The sequence below is a fragment of the Loxodonta africana genome, unplaced genomic scaffold (genome assembly GCF_030014295.1).
Source record: "Loxodonta africana isolate mLoxAfr1 unplaced genomic scaffold, mLoxAfr1.hap2 scaffold_100, whole genome shotgun sequence".
NCBI lineage: Eukaryota > Metazoa > Chordata > Mammalia > Proboscidea > Elephantidae > Loxodonta > Loxodonta africana.
This window is the reverse complement of record NW_026974869.1, coordinates 235,348-252,654: the sequence shown is the minus strand read 5'-3', so window position 1 is coordinate 252,654 and position 17,307 is coordinate 235,348. Positions and strand designations below refer to the sequence as shown.

The window sequence follows — 17,307 nt, the reverse complement described above, 5'->3', positions numbered from 1 at the left end:
CCTCCCTCCCTCTCTCCCCCCTTCGTAACCACAAAAGTATGTGTTCTTCTCAGTTTATACTATTTCTCAAGATCTTATAATAGTCGTCTTATACAATATTTGTCCTTTTGCCTCTGACTAATTTCACTCAGCATAATGCCTTCCGGTTCTTCCATGTTATGAAATGTTTCACAGATTCGTCGATGCGTAGTATTCTATTGTGTGAATATACCACAATTTATTTACCCATTCATCCATTGATGGAAACCTTCGTTGCTTCCAGCTTTTTGCTATTGTAAACAGAGCTGCAATAAACATGGGTGTGCATATATCTGTTTGTGTGAAGGCTCTTGTATCTCTAGGGTATATTCCGAGGAGTGGGATTTCTGGGTTGTATGGTAGTTCTATTTCTAACTGTTTAAGATAACGCCAGATAGATTTCCAAAGTGGTTGTACCATTTTACATTCCCACCAGCAGTGTATAAGAGTTCCAATCTCTCCGCGGCCTCTCCAACATTTATTATTTTGTGTTTTTTGGATTAATGCCAGCCTTGCTGGTGTGAGATGGAATCTCATCGTAGTTTTAATTTGCATTTCTCTAATGGCTAATGATCGAGAGCATTTTCTCATGTATCTGTGGTCTTTATTTTTGATAAGAAATGAATTAATTCATCTTAAAGGCCCAGTTCAGCTCAAATTTTTAAAGAAATATCTGGGGGAGTAGGCATGATTTCCAACTGCCTGTTAAAATGCATGTTAGCTGTTCTTTTATTTGTAGGTAAGGCAGTCTCCTGGAGAGAGATGCATTTCCCATTCAAGTCATCCTGGTTCCCATGCCATGACAAGGGGAGACATAACTAATACATTATAGTCCTCCTTTCCTCAGATCTTGGATGTGCTTCAGAATCCTCCTCGACATTGCACTCTAGGTAGCCACACCTAACAAGTCAAAGCTGGCACCCACTTTAAAAACTATTTGTCACCCCTACCACATGTGAAGGGTTCCCTTCCCCCATATTGAAACTCTGACTGTTTTAAAGAGTTTAACCTCAGTTCTGACTGATGCCTCAAGAAATTTCTAATTTTATATTCTTAACAACAACAGAAGCACTTAAAATAATTTTGATTATGGATGCACCAATACTTCGATGACTATACTGATAACTAATATCATAAACTGGTTTGAGACAAATATCTTTCTCATAATTTCAGATTCTACATGGTCACTGTGTTAGCTTCCACCTTTTCCTCCGAAATATGCAAAACCAAAGCTTTGTAACTGAGTTCATCCTCTTGAGTCTTTCATGGAATCCAAGTGTTCAAAAAATAGAATTTGTTCTATTTTTGTTCTGCTACATTGCAACTGTTGGGGCCAACTTGCTAGTTGTGGTGACCATTGTCAAAAGCCCGACACTCCTGGGATCCCCTGTGTACTTCTTTCTGGCCTTCCTGTCCTTCCTGGATGCCTGCTATTCCTCTGCATTTGCACCAAAGATGATTGTGAACTCTCTCTATGAGAAGAAAACCATCTCCTTCAAGGGCTGTATGACCCAGCTCTTTGCTGAGCACTTCTTTGCTGGAGTGGAGGTGATTATCTTCACCACCCTGGCCTACGACCGCTATGTGGCCATTTGCAAGCCATTGCACTACCCCTTTATCATGAACTGGAGGCTCTGTGGTATCCTGATGGGGGTAGCCTGGACAGGGGGCTTCCTGCATTCTGTGATACAAATTGTCTTTATTTTCCAGCTGCCCTTCTGTGGCCCCAATGTTATTGATCACTTCCTACATGATTTGTACCCATTATTGAAGCTTACCTGCACTGCCACTCACATCCTTGGCCTTTTTGTGGTTGCCAATAGTAGGTTTATCTGCACCATAATCTTCTCCTTGTTGCTCATCTCCTATTGTGTCATCTTGCTTTCGCTAAAAACTCATAGCTCTGGAGGACGGTGGAAAGCTCTCTCCACCTGTGGATCTCACATTGCTGTTGTGGTTTTATTCATTGTCCCATGCATAATTGTGTATGCCCGACCTCCGTCTGCTTTCTCCTTCGACAAGATGGTGGCCATAGTTTACACCTTCGTAACTCCCTTGCTCAATCCTTTGATTTATACTTTCAGGAAAAAGGAAGGGAAAAATGTGATGAGGAAATTATGGACCAGATTGCTGGGTGTCTGGTGAAAAATAAAACTTAAAAATTTAAATTTGAAGAGGAAAGAAATAAAATGCACTTAACCAAATACTTTATAGGGGCTGGAACTTGTAAGGCAGAACGTAATGTACTGCCACAGAAAAATTCTAACGAGTAGGTCAGGAAATGCTATTACCACCCTCAGATCACTCACATCTTGGAGTTGGCAGCTCAGTATCCTTATAGGTAATCAAAGGAGAATTGAATTTTATGTTTGTCTAGAATATAGTAATGAAAAGAAATCACTAAAAAAGAGGATTCAGGTTATCTATTAAACTTTTTGCCATTGACACCATACTTTGAAAAACCTTTATGGAAAGAAGAAAAAAAATCTTAGATATCATTAATAGGAACTTCCTGAAACTATTTTAACTAAAAAAAAGTTTACTTTACGGTCCTGATCCCAGTTAAGCAGCCCTGGTGGCATAGTAGGTAAGCCCTCAGCTGCTGACATAAAGTGTGATGGTTTGAAACCACCACCTGCTCTATAGCGGAAAGATGTGGCAGTCTCCTTTCCTTATAAAGATCAATAATCTGGAAGCCTTTTGAGTCCAAATTCAGGAGATGGCAATTGTTTTTTTTGTTTGTTTTTTGTTGCTGCTGTTGTTTTTTAAGAAATATTGCTTCCTAGCTAAAAGACATTTCCCGGCATCCAATGTAGTTAGGTGTGACCATGTGAACAAATTATGGCCAAAAAAATGTAAATGAAAGTGGTATATTAAATGGTAATTCTGTGAATGTGAAATTGTGGTGGGAATTCAGGCAGCCATCTTGGACTTTGAGGATGTGTGTTAAGGTTAGTGGAAAAGCAAGACTGAAGGATCCTAAAACCCTAATGTTGTAGAGTTGAAATAGCAGCCCCATACTACTTGGCTCAGACCTCCTATATGTAAGAGGTAAATAAATTTCCATGTTGTTTAAGTCACTGCTAAAAAAATAAAGTAATATCAAAATCTACGTCATCTATTACATTTATGAGCTAGCTGTTCTTTTCATTAATGCTGTAATAAAAAAAAAAAATAGTCCCTGTTAATTTGTTCTCACAAATTTCGTACAGTTGTATAAGGATCCCCAAATTAGTTCACATTAAATAGCCCATACCCGCTAAACATGTTTTTTAACAGCTCAATGTCTGACTTTTTTTTTTTTTTTTGACACCTTGGCATCTGAAACAAATCTTGTTCATACTGCTTTGTTATGGAGATTGGTTGTTACTAATACTAACTGGTAAATGATATGATTACCTCTGTATTAGAATTTGAAAAATTCTCACCTGTTCATGATTCTGAGGTTTAGCAAAGTAGGAATTGAAGGATACTTCAATTTGAGGAAAGGTATCTGCTTAAAAAATTACTACAAGCATCAAACTTAGTGGGAAGCATTGATGTACTTTCTCCCTATTTCAATGAAATAATTTAAACCATCAAAAGAGAATTTTCAGACTCCCACAACTGTATCTATCAATCTGCCAGCATCCATTCAGTTATATTCTGCCTTCTAACTGCTATTGTAAATGAAGTGTCTGTGACCCTTACCAAAGACAAGCAGTCTCTCTTTACTTTTACATGGTACTTCATCTCCTCACTGCTTACACAAGGAAGCTAGTCTATGAATCTCTTCTGATTCTTAATTCATCCATGTTTTCCTCTCTACTGGATGAGTTACATCATCAAAGAAGCAATCTGTTACCTCTCTCATCGTTAGAAATATTTTTTTGACTCTACTTCCTTTATATCTAATACCCCATTTCATTCTCCCTCCTTTGCAGCAAAACTAAGGGATCTCTATAATGTCCATCTCCCATTTCTCTTTAAACTCCTTTCAGTCACATGTCGATAATTAAAATTATTTGAAAATCCTCTCTTCAAGGTCACCACAGACCTCTGCATTGGTAAATTTAACAGCAGTTGTTCATTTCTCATCTTATTAAATCCATTAACATCATTTAAGCCAGTTGATCTGTTCCCTCTTTCTTTCCATAATCTCTTTACATGACCAAGGTTCCCAAATAATATTGCCAGCCCAGACCTTTTCCTTGAGGTTGAGATCTATACGTCCAACTGCTTCCATGGTATTTCCATCTAAATGACAAGTTGGTTTCTTAAACTGAATAACTCCAAAGCTGTATTTCTGGTTGTTCTGACCCAATCCCCAAGCAGTCTCCACTCACGTCATCCTCCATCTCTACCAATGGCTCATTTGGTTCATTTGTTTTTCTCCTTGCCCACATCCACTCTATCAGGAAATCCTGTCAGCTTTAACCTATACCTCAAATTCAAGAACTTCTTTTCATTTTGAGAACTGTCACTTAATTCCAAGCCACCATCCTCTTTCACCTCGATTATTGCAAGTCCCTCTTACTTAGCCTCCCTGCTTTACCTTGTATACAATACTCCAATTCTATCCTTAGCAAGAAAGTTAGAGTTATCCTTTAAACACATAAATCAGATCATATTATGACTCTACTCAACTGCACTGGTGCTCAGGATAAAAGCTAAAACCTTACAATTGCTAAAGATCAGGCAGCAGTCATCTTGCTACCCTCCCACCTCTCTGAAGTCCTCTCTCATGGCTGATCCCTCATTGATTCCCCAGTCCACGTGACCCCTTTCTGTTCTGCTTGGTGGCCAGGCATACTCTTGCCATAGAGCCTTCACATCCATAGGCTATTCCTTCTGTCTGGAATACTTTTCCTTCCCCTGAACTTTCTAAATGACTTACAATCTCATTTTACATTTACAGATTTGAAGAAGTGATATTTTATATAAAACTACCCTTGGACCTGGACAAGCAGAACCGTGCCCCTGCTTGCATGCTTTGAAGTGCCTGCTGCAAAATGTCCACCATTCTCCAGTGCCTGTGACTGGGAAGTCTGTAGTGCCTTCTGGGTAGAGCATCCCAACTTGGACATGATTCTATGGACCCCTGACTATTTCTACTTTTCATCTTGCTCTTCCATACTCTATTCCATCCATGGAGTCAACCAGAATCCTCCAGGAGCTCTTATTCAGCCCCAATCAAGTTATGACTGGTCCTGCGGCTGGGATCCCAGTTCCAGGTACATGGTCTGGCATCCAAATGGCTTCAGCAGGCTGGATCTTTATTTATTTATTTCCACAGGATTACAGTACTTTGGGTTACCAGAGTGGTGCTGACATGCACAGTTCGGGGGACACAAGTTCAGGGCTCAGCTGATCCTTGGCCTTGGGCCCTTTTTGTGGGGCCTTATCAAGCTCTCGTCTGTCTATGCTCTGACTGAGGGTGTTGAGAGTGAAGGAACCCATCCTTTACCCTGAGTATCCATCTTGACGGTGCCTAACGAGATCACCCAGTCTTTCCACAGATTCCAGGCCCTGTATCAGGCAGCTGTCTGTGGCTTTCTGTCCTTGAATCACAAGGAATGTGGTCCATGTCAGCCAGTTCTTCTGGTCAGAGTAAACCTCTAAAATTTTAATAAAAAGAAAGCAACCCTTGTTCTTTGTTCCCATAGGTGCTTGATGTGAAGGTGCCTCTGGGCCTTAACTTTTCTGATGAAGCACTTCAATTTTACATCTTTCTATGAATTGCCATAGAAGTAGGTAGAGTAAAATGTTTACATAGTGAATGGAGTAACAAAGTGTTTGGTTTGGCCCCTTTCTGAAGTGGCCTGATGGGGCATCTCCAGGTTTTCCTTCAAACTTCAATCGCAGTGCTACATTTCAACAGAGTAAACTGATCTGTCATTCATTGTTTTCATATAATATGGGAAGAGAAGGAAATATTAAACAAACAAACAAAACCCATTACTGTTGAGTTGATTCTGACTCATAAGGACCCCATGTGTTTCAGAGTAGAACAATGCCTCATAGGGCTTTCAAGTACTAATTTTTTGGAAGTAGATGGCCAGGACCTTGTTCTGAGGTGTCTCGAGGTAGACTTTTACATCCATCTTTTTGGTTAACAGGTGTGTGCTTTAACGATTTATACCACCCAGGGACGGATATCAGGCTTTTAGTTTTAAAGTCATGGAATATCAAGATCAGGTATGTAGAGAAAAAAATAACATTTGGATTAATCTATATAGTTTTGCATATTTGTATATGAAATATTTCTTAAGAAGCACTCATTGCTACCGCAGCCCAAGAACAGCACATGCTGTCCTCATGTATAGATGCTGTGCTTTATTACAGGACTGAACTCTTGCATTTAGTAAGAACATAGGCGTTTCTATTCCAGCATACACATGGTTATATTCCTGAACAGAAAGGGAAGTGAAAACATCTTCACATAGAATCTCAGGAGTAGGTATAAAAGAAGGAGATTAAAAAAAAAAAAATCACAATTAATTTGGGACCTCGCGATGCTGCCAATGCTTAAATACTTCAAACCACTTAAAAGTGCCTGGGATAATCATGCTGACTGAAATTTTTCAAACCCCCAGGGGCAACTGAGAGGCAGTTCTACAGGTTCATGTTGTCTCAGGGAAACCTTTTTAAATTCCAGTTGGAAATAAAGGAGGAGACCTTTGCTTCTCTGTGTTTTGTTCCATGACAGCAAATTAGAAACAGCAGTTGAGAAGCAATGGGGAACATTCTCTGCCTTGTGTGCCTGTGAGACATTCTCTCTCTCTTAGATGTAGAAATAAGACTCGGAAATGGCATTCCCATTTTATCCAGCCACTGAATGGACTTTTCTCCATAAAGAATAGGAGATTGGCAACACCAGAATTTTCAAAAAAAAACACGATATATGGTGCGATTTATAATTCACATTTTTGCATTTTCAGAATTATTTAATCATTAATATAATTTTTTTACAGAAAACTTGATTTTCTTTGTATAAAGAAGCTGCCTGAAGTAGGAGTGGATTCATGTGGGTTTCACAGGTACTAAGGGATTACAAAGGTTATTTAAAAGTGCTATGTAGTAAAAAAAAAAAAAAAAATTGGCATATCTACACTGTGACCAAATAAAATAATTTCCATTTTTAAAGTAATAAAAGAAAGAGTCAAAGAGTTTATCAGTAAAAGCACATGTCAGCCCTGTTCATGGTAAAAGGGGAATTAAGTGCAAGTAAAAATGTTGACAATTCTTCTCTGTGTCAGTGGTCTGGGGGCTTGATCTCCTGTTGAATGTATTTATCTGTATTGTGTTATCTGATTCTAACAACAGGCATTCTTATTAGCTCACTTTTCAGAGGTGGAAACCAAGGATTTGAAGTAACTTCTTCCATGAGCCATAACTAAATAGAAGAGCTTGGATTTGAACCCAAGCCTGTATGAGTCTGGAGTTGATGTTCTTACTTATTTCAGTGCATTGTCTCCCTTACTTTTGTCTTGGGCTAAACTGACCACTGTTGAATCCTACATCTGTTGTAGAGTGATATCCTCCACTAAAGCCTTCTGTGACAGAGTTTTTTTTGTTGTGACGTATCAGACAACAAAAAAGGGAAATTGGCTGCAAACACTCAGGCTACAAGCAAACCAAAATCCAAAGAAGGATAATCAATAAGTGCTTTTTATACAATTTTAACAGGTGCTGATTCATTATGAGCAATAGTGATTCAAGGGGTTCTTCACAGCCATTGGTATAATTGCCTACAAGAAAATTACTTAGATACTATCTTTGGTTTTAGGAAATACAAAGAACTAAGATCATGATTGGGTGAGCTTTTCTTGTTTATCTTTTCTAACAGTTTGGTCTATTGGCTCAGGGGTCCGGGGTCTGTCATATGATAATTGCTGTCTGTGATGTGGGCTATGTGTGATATTGGGTAGATCTCTAACTTGCTTCCTGAGGTAAATTGTCACTTAGTTTAGTTTTGGTAGGCACTTCCACAGTCCATCCAACAAGTTAAAGCACTCAGTCCTACCCCTTTGATACAGTTTCTTAGTGTTTGAATCCCTATGGATCCTGAGAAATAAATTGACCTGTTGTGGTTATGGCCTTCTGTGGTTAGGTTAACCCTTTATTCTATTGATAATCTTTATATTTTAATATATGTTTGTTGACAGACCCAATGACCCTTTTGGGTTGGTTTTATGTTTTTATTTTGTTTGTTTCTGGGTAACAGCTTGCAGCTAGATATGGAGTTAACAGTGCTGGCACAATTTAGGATTGCCTAGGTCCCTGGGAACATAAGGAAAATGGTTGTTTAAAAGCAAACAGAGGACATCGATCTGTAAAATTGTGTATTCATTAGTTTTATTTGTCAATTCTAAGTGGCATTCAACAAAATCAGTTTACTGATATAAGCCCCACAAGTATTTTATTCATCTCTTTTGCAAACATATAATTATGTAAATGATTTGAATGATAAATTTCTATTATAGGTACAAACAAGGACACGCTCATCCTTCAATGCTGTGTCTACCTATGGAAAATGAAGTCAGAAGTTGAAATAATTATCTGGTTGAAACGTGGAAATGCTTTCTATGGGGAAAGCAGCTGGTTTATTGAGTGAGATAATAATAACCACAGTTTGCAACAGTTCTTTGGGATAACCAACACTCTCACATTTACAAAATTGGCCCTTATCGTAGTCTTGGCAGATGCTTTGGGAAGCAATGTATTTACTATTTTACAATAACATTATATAATTTTGGAATGAATATACCTTGAGGAGTTGCGCTTGATCATGTTAGGTCACGTTGTATAAACAATTGGTTAAGAATTAGAAAAGTCTTAAGACTGGCTTATGTTGAATATATTGTTTCTATTCTTCACTTCCATGGTTGTTTCCCTTTGTACATGTATTTGATATTTATTTATATGGTAGGGCCATTACATTCTGATCATAAATCATGTGGAATTTCTTTTCCCTGAGGTGCCTAATTTAAACATGAACAAGTGAATCAGAAGGTTTTTAACCTTGAGATCTGTGCGGAGACTATACAAAGGCCATCCTTGCTCTGAAGTTCTCCCCGAAAAGAAACATTCTCACTGCTTGTTATTGATCCAGTGCAATGGACTTTGACTTTGGAGGCAGAAAATCCCAGATATACCTTTTGTTAATTTTTTAACTTAACCTCCCAAATTAAGGTTATTAAGGGTAATAAAATCTAATATGGACTGTATCCTAGAAACTAGGCACTGAGCAATTGCTTTCCTTGCGTTATTTCACTTAGTCAACAACACAACATTTTAAAGTAGGTATTATTATTTTTGTCAGTTTCAGTTTTCATTTTAAAATGCTGAATTAAAAAAAAACAATATATACTCATTTTCTTTAAGCATACAGTTAGGCACTTTTTCCATTGGTCTTTATTTTTTATACGGAATGAAGTACTTCATCTTAAAGGCCCCGTTCAGCTCAAACTTTTAAAGAAACTTTTGGGGGAGTGGGCATGGCTTCCAAATGTCTCTTAAAATACATGTTAGCTATTCTTTTATTTGTAGGTAAGGCAGTCTCCTGGAGAGACTGCAAGTCATCCTGGTTCCCATGCCCTGTCAATGGGAGGCATAACTAATACATTATAGTCCTCCTTTCCTCAGATCTTGGATGTGCTTCAGAATCCTCCTCAACATTTCACTCAAGGTAGCCACTCCTAACAAGTCAAAACTGGCACCCACTTTAAAAACTATTTGTCATCCCTACCACATATGAATGTTTCCATTCCCACATATTGAAACTCTGGCTGTTTTAAAGAGTTTAACCTCAGCTCTGGTTCATAGCTCAAGAAATTTCTTTTTTTGTATTTTTAACAGCAACAAAGGACTTAAAATAATTTTGCTTATGGATTCACCAATACTTTGATGACTATGCTAATATCATATACTCGTTTGAGACAAACATCTTTCTTATAATTTCAGATTCTACATGGTCACTGTTAGCTTCCACCTTTTCCTCTGAAATATGCAAAACCAAAGCTTTATAACTGAGTTCGTCCTCTTGGGTCTTTCATGGAATCCAAGTGTTCAAAAAATTGAATTTGTTGTATTTTTGTTTTGCTACATGGCAACTGTTGGGGCCAATTTGCTAGTTGTGGTGACCACTGTCAAAAGCCCGACACTCCTGGGATCCCCCATGTACTTCTTTCTGGCCTTCCTGTCCTTCCTGGATGCCTGCTATTCCTCTGCATTTGCACCAAAGATGATTGTGAACTCTCTCTATGAGAAGAAAACCATCTCCTTCAAGGGCTGTATGACCCAGCTCTTTGCTGAGCACTTCTTTGCTGGAGTGGAGGTGATTATCCTCACTGCCATGGCCTACGACCGCTATGTGGCCATTTGCAAGCCATTGCATTACCCCTCTATCATGAACTGGAGGCTCTGTGGTATCCTGATGGGGGTAGCCTGGACGGGTGGCTTCTTACGTTCTGTGATACAAATTGTCTTTATTTTCCAGCTGTCCTTCTGTGGCCCCAATGTTATCGATCACTTCCTATGTGATTTGTACCCATTATTGAAGCTTGTCTGTACTGACACTCACATCCTTAGCTTTTTGGTTGTTGGCAGTAGTGGGTTTATCTGCATCATAATCTTCTCCTTGTTGCTCATCTCCTATTGTGTCATCTTGCTCTTGCTAAGAACTCATAGCTCTGAAGGACGCCTGAAAGCTCTCTGCACCTGTGGATCTCACATTGCTGTCATGGTTTTATTCGTTGTCCCATGCATAATTGTGTATGCCCGACCTCCGTCTGCTTTCTCCTTCGACAAGATGGTGGCCATAGTTTACACCTTCGTAACTTCCTTGCTCAATCCTTTGATTTATACTTTCCGGAATAAGGAAGTGAAAAATGCCATGAGGAAATTGTGGACCAGATTGGTGGTGGTTTCTGATGAAAAATAAAACATTAAACTTAAAAAAATTAAATTTCAAGAGGAAAGAAATCAAAATGGGCTTGACCAAATACTTTATAGGGGCTGGAAACTGTATTGCTGACAGTAATGTAATGCAACAGAAAAATACTAATGGGTAGGTCAGGAAATGCTATTTGCACCCTCAGGTCACTCATATCTTGGAGTTGGCAGTTCAGTATCGTCTTAGGGAATCTGAGGAGAGTTGAATTTTATGTTTGTTTAGAATATAATAATGAAAAGAATTCACTAAAAGTCAGGAATCAGATTATTAAGCTTCTTGCCATTCAAACCATACTTTGAAAAACTTTTATGGAAAGAAGGAAAAAAATATCTTAGATATCAGGAATAGGAACTTCCTGAAGCTATTTTAACTGAAAAAAAAAGTTTACTTGTAGAGTACTGATCCTAGTTGAGCAGCCCTGGTGGCACTGTAAGTAAGCCCTCGGCTGCTGATGTAAGGAGTGTTTGTTCGAAACCATCTCCTGCTCTACAGCCGAAAGATGTGGCAGTCTGCTTTCCTTATAAAGATCACAAATCTGGAAACCTTTCCAGTCACAATTCAAGGGATGGCAATGTTTGTTTGTTTGTTTAAGGCGCATTTCTTCCTAGCTAAAAGACATTTCCCAGCATCCAGTGTAGTTAGGTGTGGCCACGTGACGAATTAAGGCCAATAAAATATAAATGAAGGTGGTATATTAAATGATAATTCTGTGAATGTGGAATCATTGTGGGAATTCAGGCAGCCATTTTGGACCATGAGGATGTGTGTTAAGGTTAGCGGAAAAGCAACACTGAAGGATTCCATATCCCTAACATAGAGTTGTAATACCAGCCCCATACTACTTGGCTCAAACTTCATTTATGTAAGAGAGAACTAAATTTTCAACTTGTTTAAGTCACTGCTAAAAAATAATATCAGAATCTATATCATCTATTACATTTATGAACTGTTCTGTTCTTTAATGCTGTGATATTCCCTGTTAATTAGTTCTCACAAATTTCGTATCATTCTGTGGGATCCCCAAATTAGTTCACGTTAAATAGACTTTACTCGTTAAGCATGTTATTTAACAGCTCAATGTCTGACTTTTTTTTTTTTTTTTTTTGGCATCTTGACATCTGAAACAAATCTTGGTCTTACTCTTTTATTATCGGGACTTCTTGTTACTAATACCAGCTGATAAGTTATATGATCACCTTTGTATTAGAATTGGAAAAATTCACAACTCTTCATGATACTAAGGTTTAGCAAAGAAAAGAATAGAAGGATACTTTAATTTCAAGAACGGTATCTGCCTAAAAAACTACCACAAGTGTCAAACTTAATGGGAAACATTGATGTACTTCCTTCATATTAAATTGAGATAATTTAAACCATCAAAAGAGAACTTCCAGACTCCTACAACTATATCTATCATTCTACCAGCCTCCATTCACTTATATGCTGCCTTCTTAACTGCTGTTTTAAACAAAGTGTCTGTGACCCTTACCAAAGGCAACCATTCTCTTTATTTTTGCATGGGATGTCATCTTCTCACTGCTTACACAAGGACACTTACTTGTCTAAGAATGTCTTCTGTCTTTTATTTCATCTATGTTTCCCTCTCTCTTGGAATAGTTACATTAACAAAGAAGCAATTCATTACCTCTCTCATCCTTAAAGAAACCTTTTTTTTTACTCCACTTCCTTTTTATGTAATACCTCATTTTCATTCTCCCTCTTTTGCAGCAGAACTCAAGGGATCACGATGATGCCTGTCTCCCATTTCTCTTCTTCCTTTCTCTTTAAACTCCTGTCAGTCACACTTTAATACCTAATACTATCTGAAAATCCTATTCTCAAGGACAACTCAGACCTCTGCAACATAAAATTTAACAGCAATTGCCAGTTTCTCATCTTATTAAATCTATAAGCAGCATTTAACCCAGTTGATGTAGTCCTCTGCCTTCACATACTCTTTACATGACCAAGGTTCCCAAATTAATATCTAAGTCCCAGAATCTTCCTTGAGTTTGAAATCTGGACATCCACCTGCTTTCATGGTATCTCCATCTAAATGACAAATAGATATCTCAAACTGAACAAATCCAAAGCTGTATTCCTGGTTCTGCTCCCATCCCCAGATTGATTCCACCCATATCATCCTTCATCTTGACTGTTGGCACATTTGATCTGTTTGTATTTTCTCATTCCCCACATCCACTCTATCCAGAAATCCTGTTGGCTTTAACTTTAACATGTATCCCAAATTCAAGAGCTTCTCATCATTTTGGGAGCTGTCACCTAATTCCAAGCCATCATTGTAATCACCTGGATTATTGCAATTACCTCCTACATAGTCTCCCTGCTTTTATCTTTGAACCCTCTGCCCCAATACTCTACCCTCAGCACAGAGAAATGATTTAAAACCATAAATAAGATCATATCATGACTGCAACTGCACTCCATGTCATTCAGGGTAAGTAAAAACATTACAGTTGCTGAGGATCAGACAGCAGTAATCTTGCTGCTCTCGTACCTCTCTGAACTCCTCTCTCATAGACAACCTCTGACTGATCTTCCAGTCCATGTGGCCCCTTTCTGTTCCTCTTAGTGACGAGTCATGTTCTTTCCATAGGGACTGTGCATTCATAAGCTATTCCCTCTGTCTGGAATAATTATCTTTCCCCTGACTCTATAAATTGCATCAATTGTCACTTTATGTTCATAGATTTAGAGATTTGATATTTTAGACAGCAGTATGGTATCAAAATAACAGCAATGTGTTACCCTTAGACCTGGGACAGCAGAACACTATCCTTGCTTCCACACTTTGGAGTGTCTTCTGAAAATTTTCTAAGCTCTCCAATGCCAAGTATTGGGAAGCTGGAGGTGCTTTCCAGACGAGGCTCCCCAACCTGGACTTGACTGCATGGGCCCCTTCCTATTTCTCCTTTTCAAGTTGCTGTTCCATACTCTAGCCCATCCATGGGGTCAACCAGCAGCCTCCATAAGCTCTTGTTCAGCCCCAACGATGTTATGCCAAGTCCTGTGGCTGGGACCCTAGCTCCAGTTGGGTCATCTGGCAAGGAAATGATTATTGCAGGTTGGGTATTTATTTTTTTTCACAGGATTGCACCACACTGAGTTACCAGAGTGGTGTTGACATGCTAAGTTTGGGCGACATAGCACATGTTCAGGGCTCTGGGATAAAAATGGTCCCCTGCTACTCCTTGGCCTTGTGCTGTGTGTGTGGGCCCTTATCAGCTCTCACCTCTCCATGCTCTGACTGAGGGTGTTGAGAGTGGGGAAGACATTCTTTACCTTGAGTGCCCCTCTTGCTGCTACCTAGCGAGATCACCCAGACCTTCCACAGGCTCCATGCCGTGACTCAGGCAGTTCCCTGGGGATTTCTGTCTGTATCACAGTATGTGTGGTCCATATTGGCCAGTTCTTCTGGTTGAGGCAGACATCTAATATTTTAATAAAAAGAAAACAACACACATTCTTTAATCCCATAGGCAACTGATGTGAAGGTGCTTCTAGGCCTTGACTTTTCTGATGAATCACTTCAATTTTGCATCTTTTGTGGGGTACGAATAGCCATATAAATAGGTAAAGTAAAATGTTTAAAGATTACATGGAGCAACAAACTGTTCTGACCCCTTTCTGAAGTGGCCTTATGGGTCAAATCCAGGCTTCCCCTCAAACTTCTATGGATCTGTCATTCATTCTTTTCCAATTAAAGGAAAAGAGAAAAAATTCTTAGAAAACAAAAACAAAAACAGTTGCTATCAAGTCTAATCTGCCTCACGGGGAACCCGTATGTGTCAGAGAAGAACTGTACATCATAGGGTTTTCAAGAACTGATTTTGTGGAAGTAGATGGCCAGGCCTTTCTTCTGAGGTGCCTAGATGTGGATTGAACTTCAAAGTTTTGGGTTAGTAGCTAAGTGTGTTAACCATTTGTTCCACTCAGAGTCAGAAACCAGGCTCTTGGTTTCAAAGTCATGGAAAATAGGGATCAGTTATTGAGAAAAAGAGATAATATTTGTATTAATCTATAACCCTGGTAGCAAGGTGGTTAAGTGCTATGGCTGCTAACCAAAGAGTTGGCAGTTCGAATCTGCCAGGTGCTCCTTGGAAACTCTATGGGGCAGTTCTACCCTGTCCTCTAGAGTCGCTATGAGTCGGAATCGACTCAATGGCACTGGGTTTGGTTTGGTTGGTTTTTATACATTTTTGCATATTTATACACGAAATGTATTATTCTTTAATAAGCATTCATTGGTCCCCAAACCTGAGAACTAGATATGCTATCCTCATGGATTGATGCTGTGCCTTATCCCAGAACTCAGCTCTTGCTTTTAATAAGAACATAGGCATTTCCATCCCAGCATACACAGTGTTCTCTTCCTGAACATAAAGAGAAATGTAAGCACCTTCAAATAGAAACTCAAGAACAGCTAAAAAAAAAAAAAGCAGGAGAAAAAAAAAAAAAAACCCTGATTACTCAGGGACATAAAAGTTTTGCAAACAGTTAAGCAAGTCAGACCACATAAAACCATGTCTTGCAGACTCATATTGTCGGGAAATTTTCAAACCCCAGGGGGCAACTGAGAGACAGTACTATAGGTTCATGTCCTCTCTGGGAAACTTCTTTAAATTCTAGCTGCAACTAAAGTAGAAAACTTTTGAATCTTTATTTTTTGTTCCCTGAGACCACGTTGAAGGCAGCACTTCAGAAGCTGTGGGGAATATTCTCCACCTTGTGTGCCTGTGAAGCTCTTTCTCTTTCAGGTGTAGAAAAAAGGCTTGGGAACAACCTGCACCTTTTATCCAGCCACTGAATGGACTTTTCTCGATGAGGAATATGAGATTGCCATCACCAGAGTTTTCAAGGAACTGATACATGGTGAGATTTATAATTCACAATTTTGCATTTTCTGAGGGAGTTTCAAAGTGTAATGTAGCACTTAAAGTATGAGTGTAGCATTCAGGCTACCAAGTATAATACATGGGTTTATCAATGACGTGCACACTTGGGCTAGTTACATCATCTCTCTGGTTCTCAGGCACCTCATTTATAAAGGGGATAATGGTATTAGCAAAGTTTGTGGAAACATAAGAAGTAATGCATAACTAATGCTGCACAAATAACAGCTAAAGTAATAGAAACCTTTTTTTGGGTTGACAGTACCAATTACTTAAAATCTAATGAAACTAGATCTGTCTTCAGCTTGTCATTTTCAAGTTAAATCCAAATAACTTAAAAGTGCAAGAAGTTCATATTTTTTCCTAGCTCTCGATATGGCATTTTATTTATGCTTTCTGAATATATTCTCATTTATCATTTCTCCCCTAATACTCTTCCCATCCTGGAGTTTTAGGCTGAAAAGTGGGATTTGTCTGAGATTTTAAAGTATACTGTTATAGGAGCCTGGTATCTTGAGTGCTGCTTTTTCATTTACGCAGCTCCTATATATAATATCTCCTTTAATGTTTCCAGAAATATTTCGGGGCAGGGCATTGACAGTAAGGAAATATGATTTATTCAAATCACAGAGCAGAGCCTTGACTTTGAAATTTTTCCTAAGTGTGTTTGATGTCATAGGTAGCACTAGGTTTCTGTCTCAAAATTGTTCAAAAATGTCTAAATGACTGAAGCTCTGAACTGCTGTGGTGCTAGTTGGGGCACCTTGCGTCTCTCTCCTAAAATAAACTAAACTACTAAGAGAGAACAAATAAGGCTCAGACATCCATCAGGAAGTATACAGGCGGAGAGAGGGGTTAGTATTTTTTTTAAGTCCAGGAATAGAGTATAAGATGAGATGTTTAGAGAAACCAGTGGAGCAACACTGAAAGAGAGAAAAGCGTCTGCAAAGTGAAGAGAAGAGATTTCCCAGGTTATTAGGGAAGGGAATACGCTTAGGTAGACAGACAACGTATAATTATTGCTGAAATAAGTGATAATAATAATCTGGATCAAAAACACAGTGGACTAAGGCTCCCGGGAAGATAAGGAAATGGCTGTTTAAAGAAAGCGAACAGAAGACATTAACCTATACTATTGAATATTTGTTAATTTTATTCTTTAATCTAAGTGACATTCATCAAAATCAGTTCATTGGTAATTCTCACAATAAGCCCCACTATTCTTTTATTCATCTTTGTTGTTGTTAGGTGTCACCAAGTCAGTTCCTACTCATAGTGAACATTTTGGACACTTCCAAAATTTTATTTTTAGAAATGTCACTGCATCACTTTTTGTTGTAAAACTTCCCCCACCTGATTTCACTTTTAGAATAAAAGTGTACATTCATCTATGTGCATCAAACATAATTATGTAAACTGTTTGACTGATAAACTTCTACT

The 17,307-nt window shown here is 38.6% G+C and overlaps 2 protein-coding genes across 2 annotated transcripts; both read left to right on the top strand.

Annotated features, from left to right (window-relative positions):
* Window positions 1-983: 983 nt before the first annotated feature.
* LOC135229138 (olfactory receptor 4C15-like) lies at window positions 984-2,652 on the top strand. Its single transcript, XM_064278920.1, has one exon. The coding sequence runs from the start codon at window positions 1,237-1,239 to the stop codon at window positions 2,161-2,163; it is 927 nt and encodes a 308-aa protein (XP_064134990.1). The 5' UTR covers window positions 984-1,236; the 3' UTR covers window positions 2,164-2,652.
* Window positions 2,653-10,006: 7,354 nt separating this feature from the next.
* On the top strand, window positions 10,007-11,084 carry LOC100656261 (olfactory receptor 4C15-like). The gene has a single exon (XM_010601646.3). The coding sequence runs from the start codon at window positions 10,007-10,009 to the stop codon at window positions 10,940-10,942; it is 936 nt and encodes a 311-aa protein (XP_010599948.2). The 3' UTR covers window positions 10,943-11,084.
* The last annotated feature ends 6,223 nt before the right edge of the window (window positions 11,085-17,307 follow it).

Coding starts and splice junctions, on each gene's coding strand:
- LOC135229138 (XM_064278920.1), top strand. CDS start 1,237: ATGCAAAACCAAAGCTTTGTAACTGAGTTCATCCTCTTGAGTCTTTCA.
- LOC100656261 (XM_010601646.3), top strand. CDS start 10,007: ATGCAAAACCAAAGCTTTATAACTGAGTTCGTCCTCTTGGGTCTTTCA.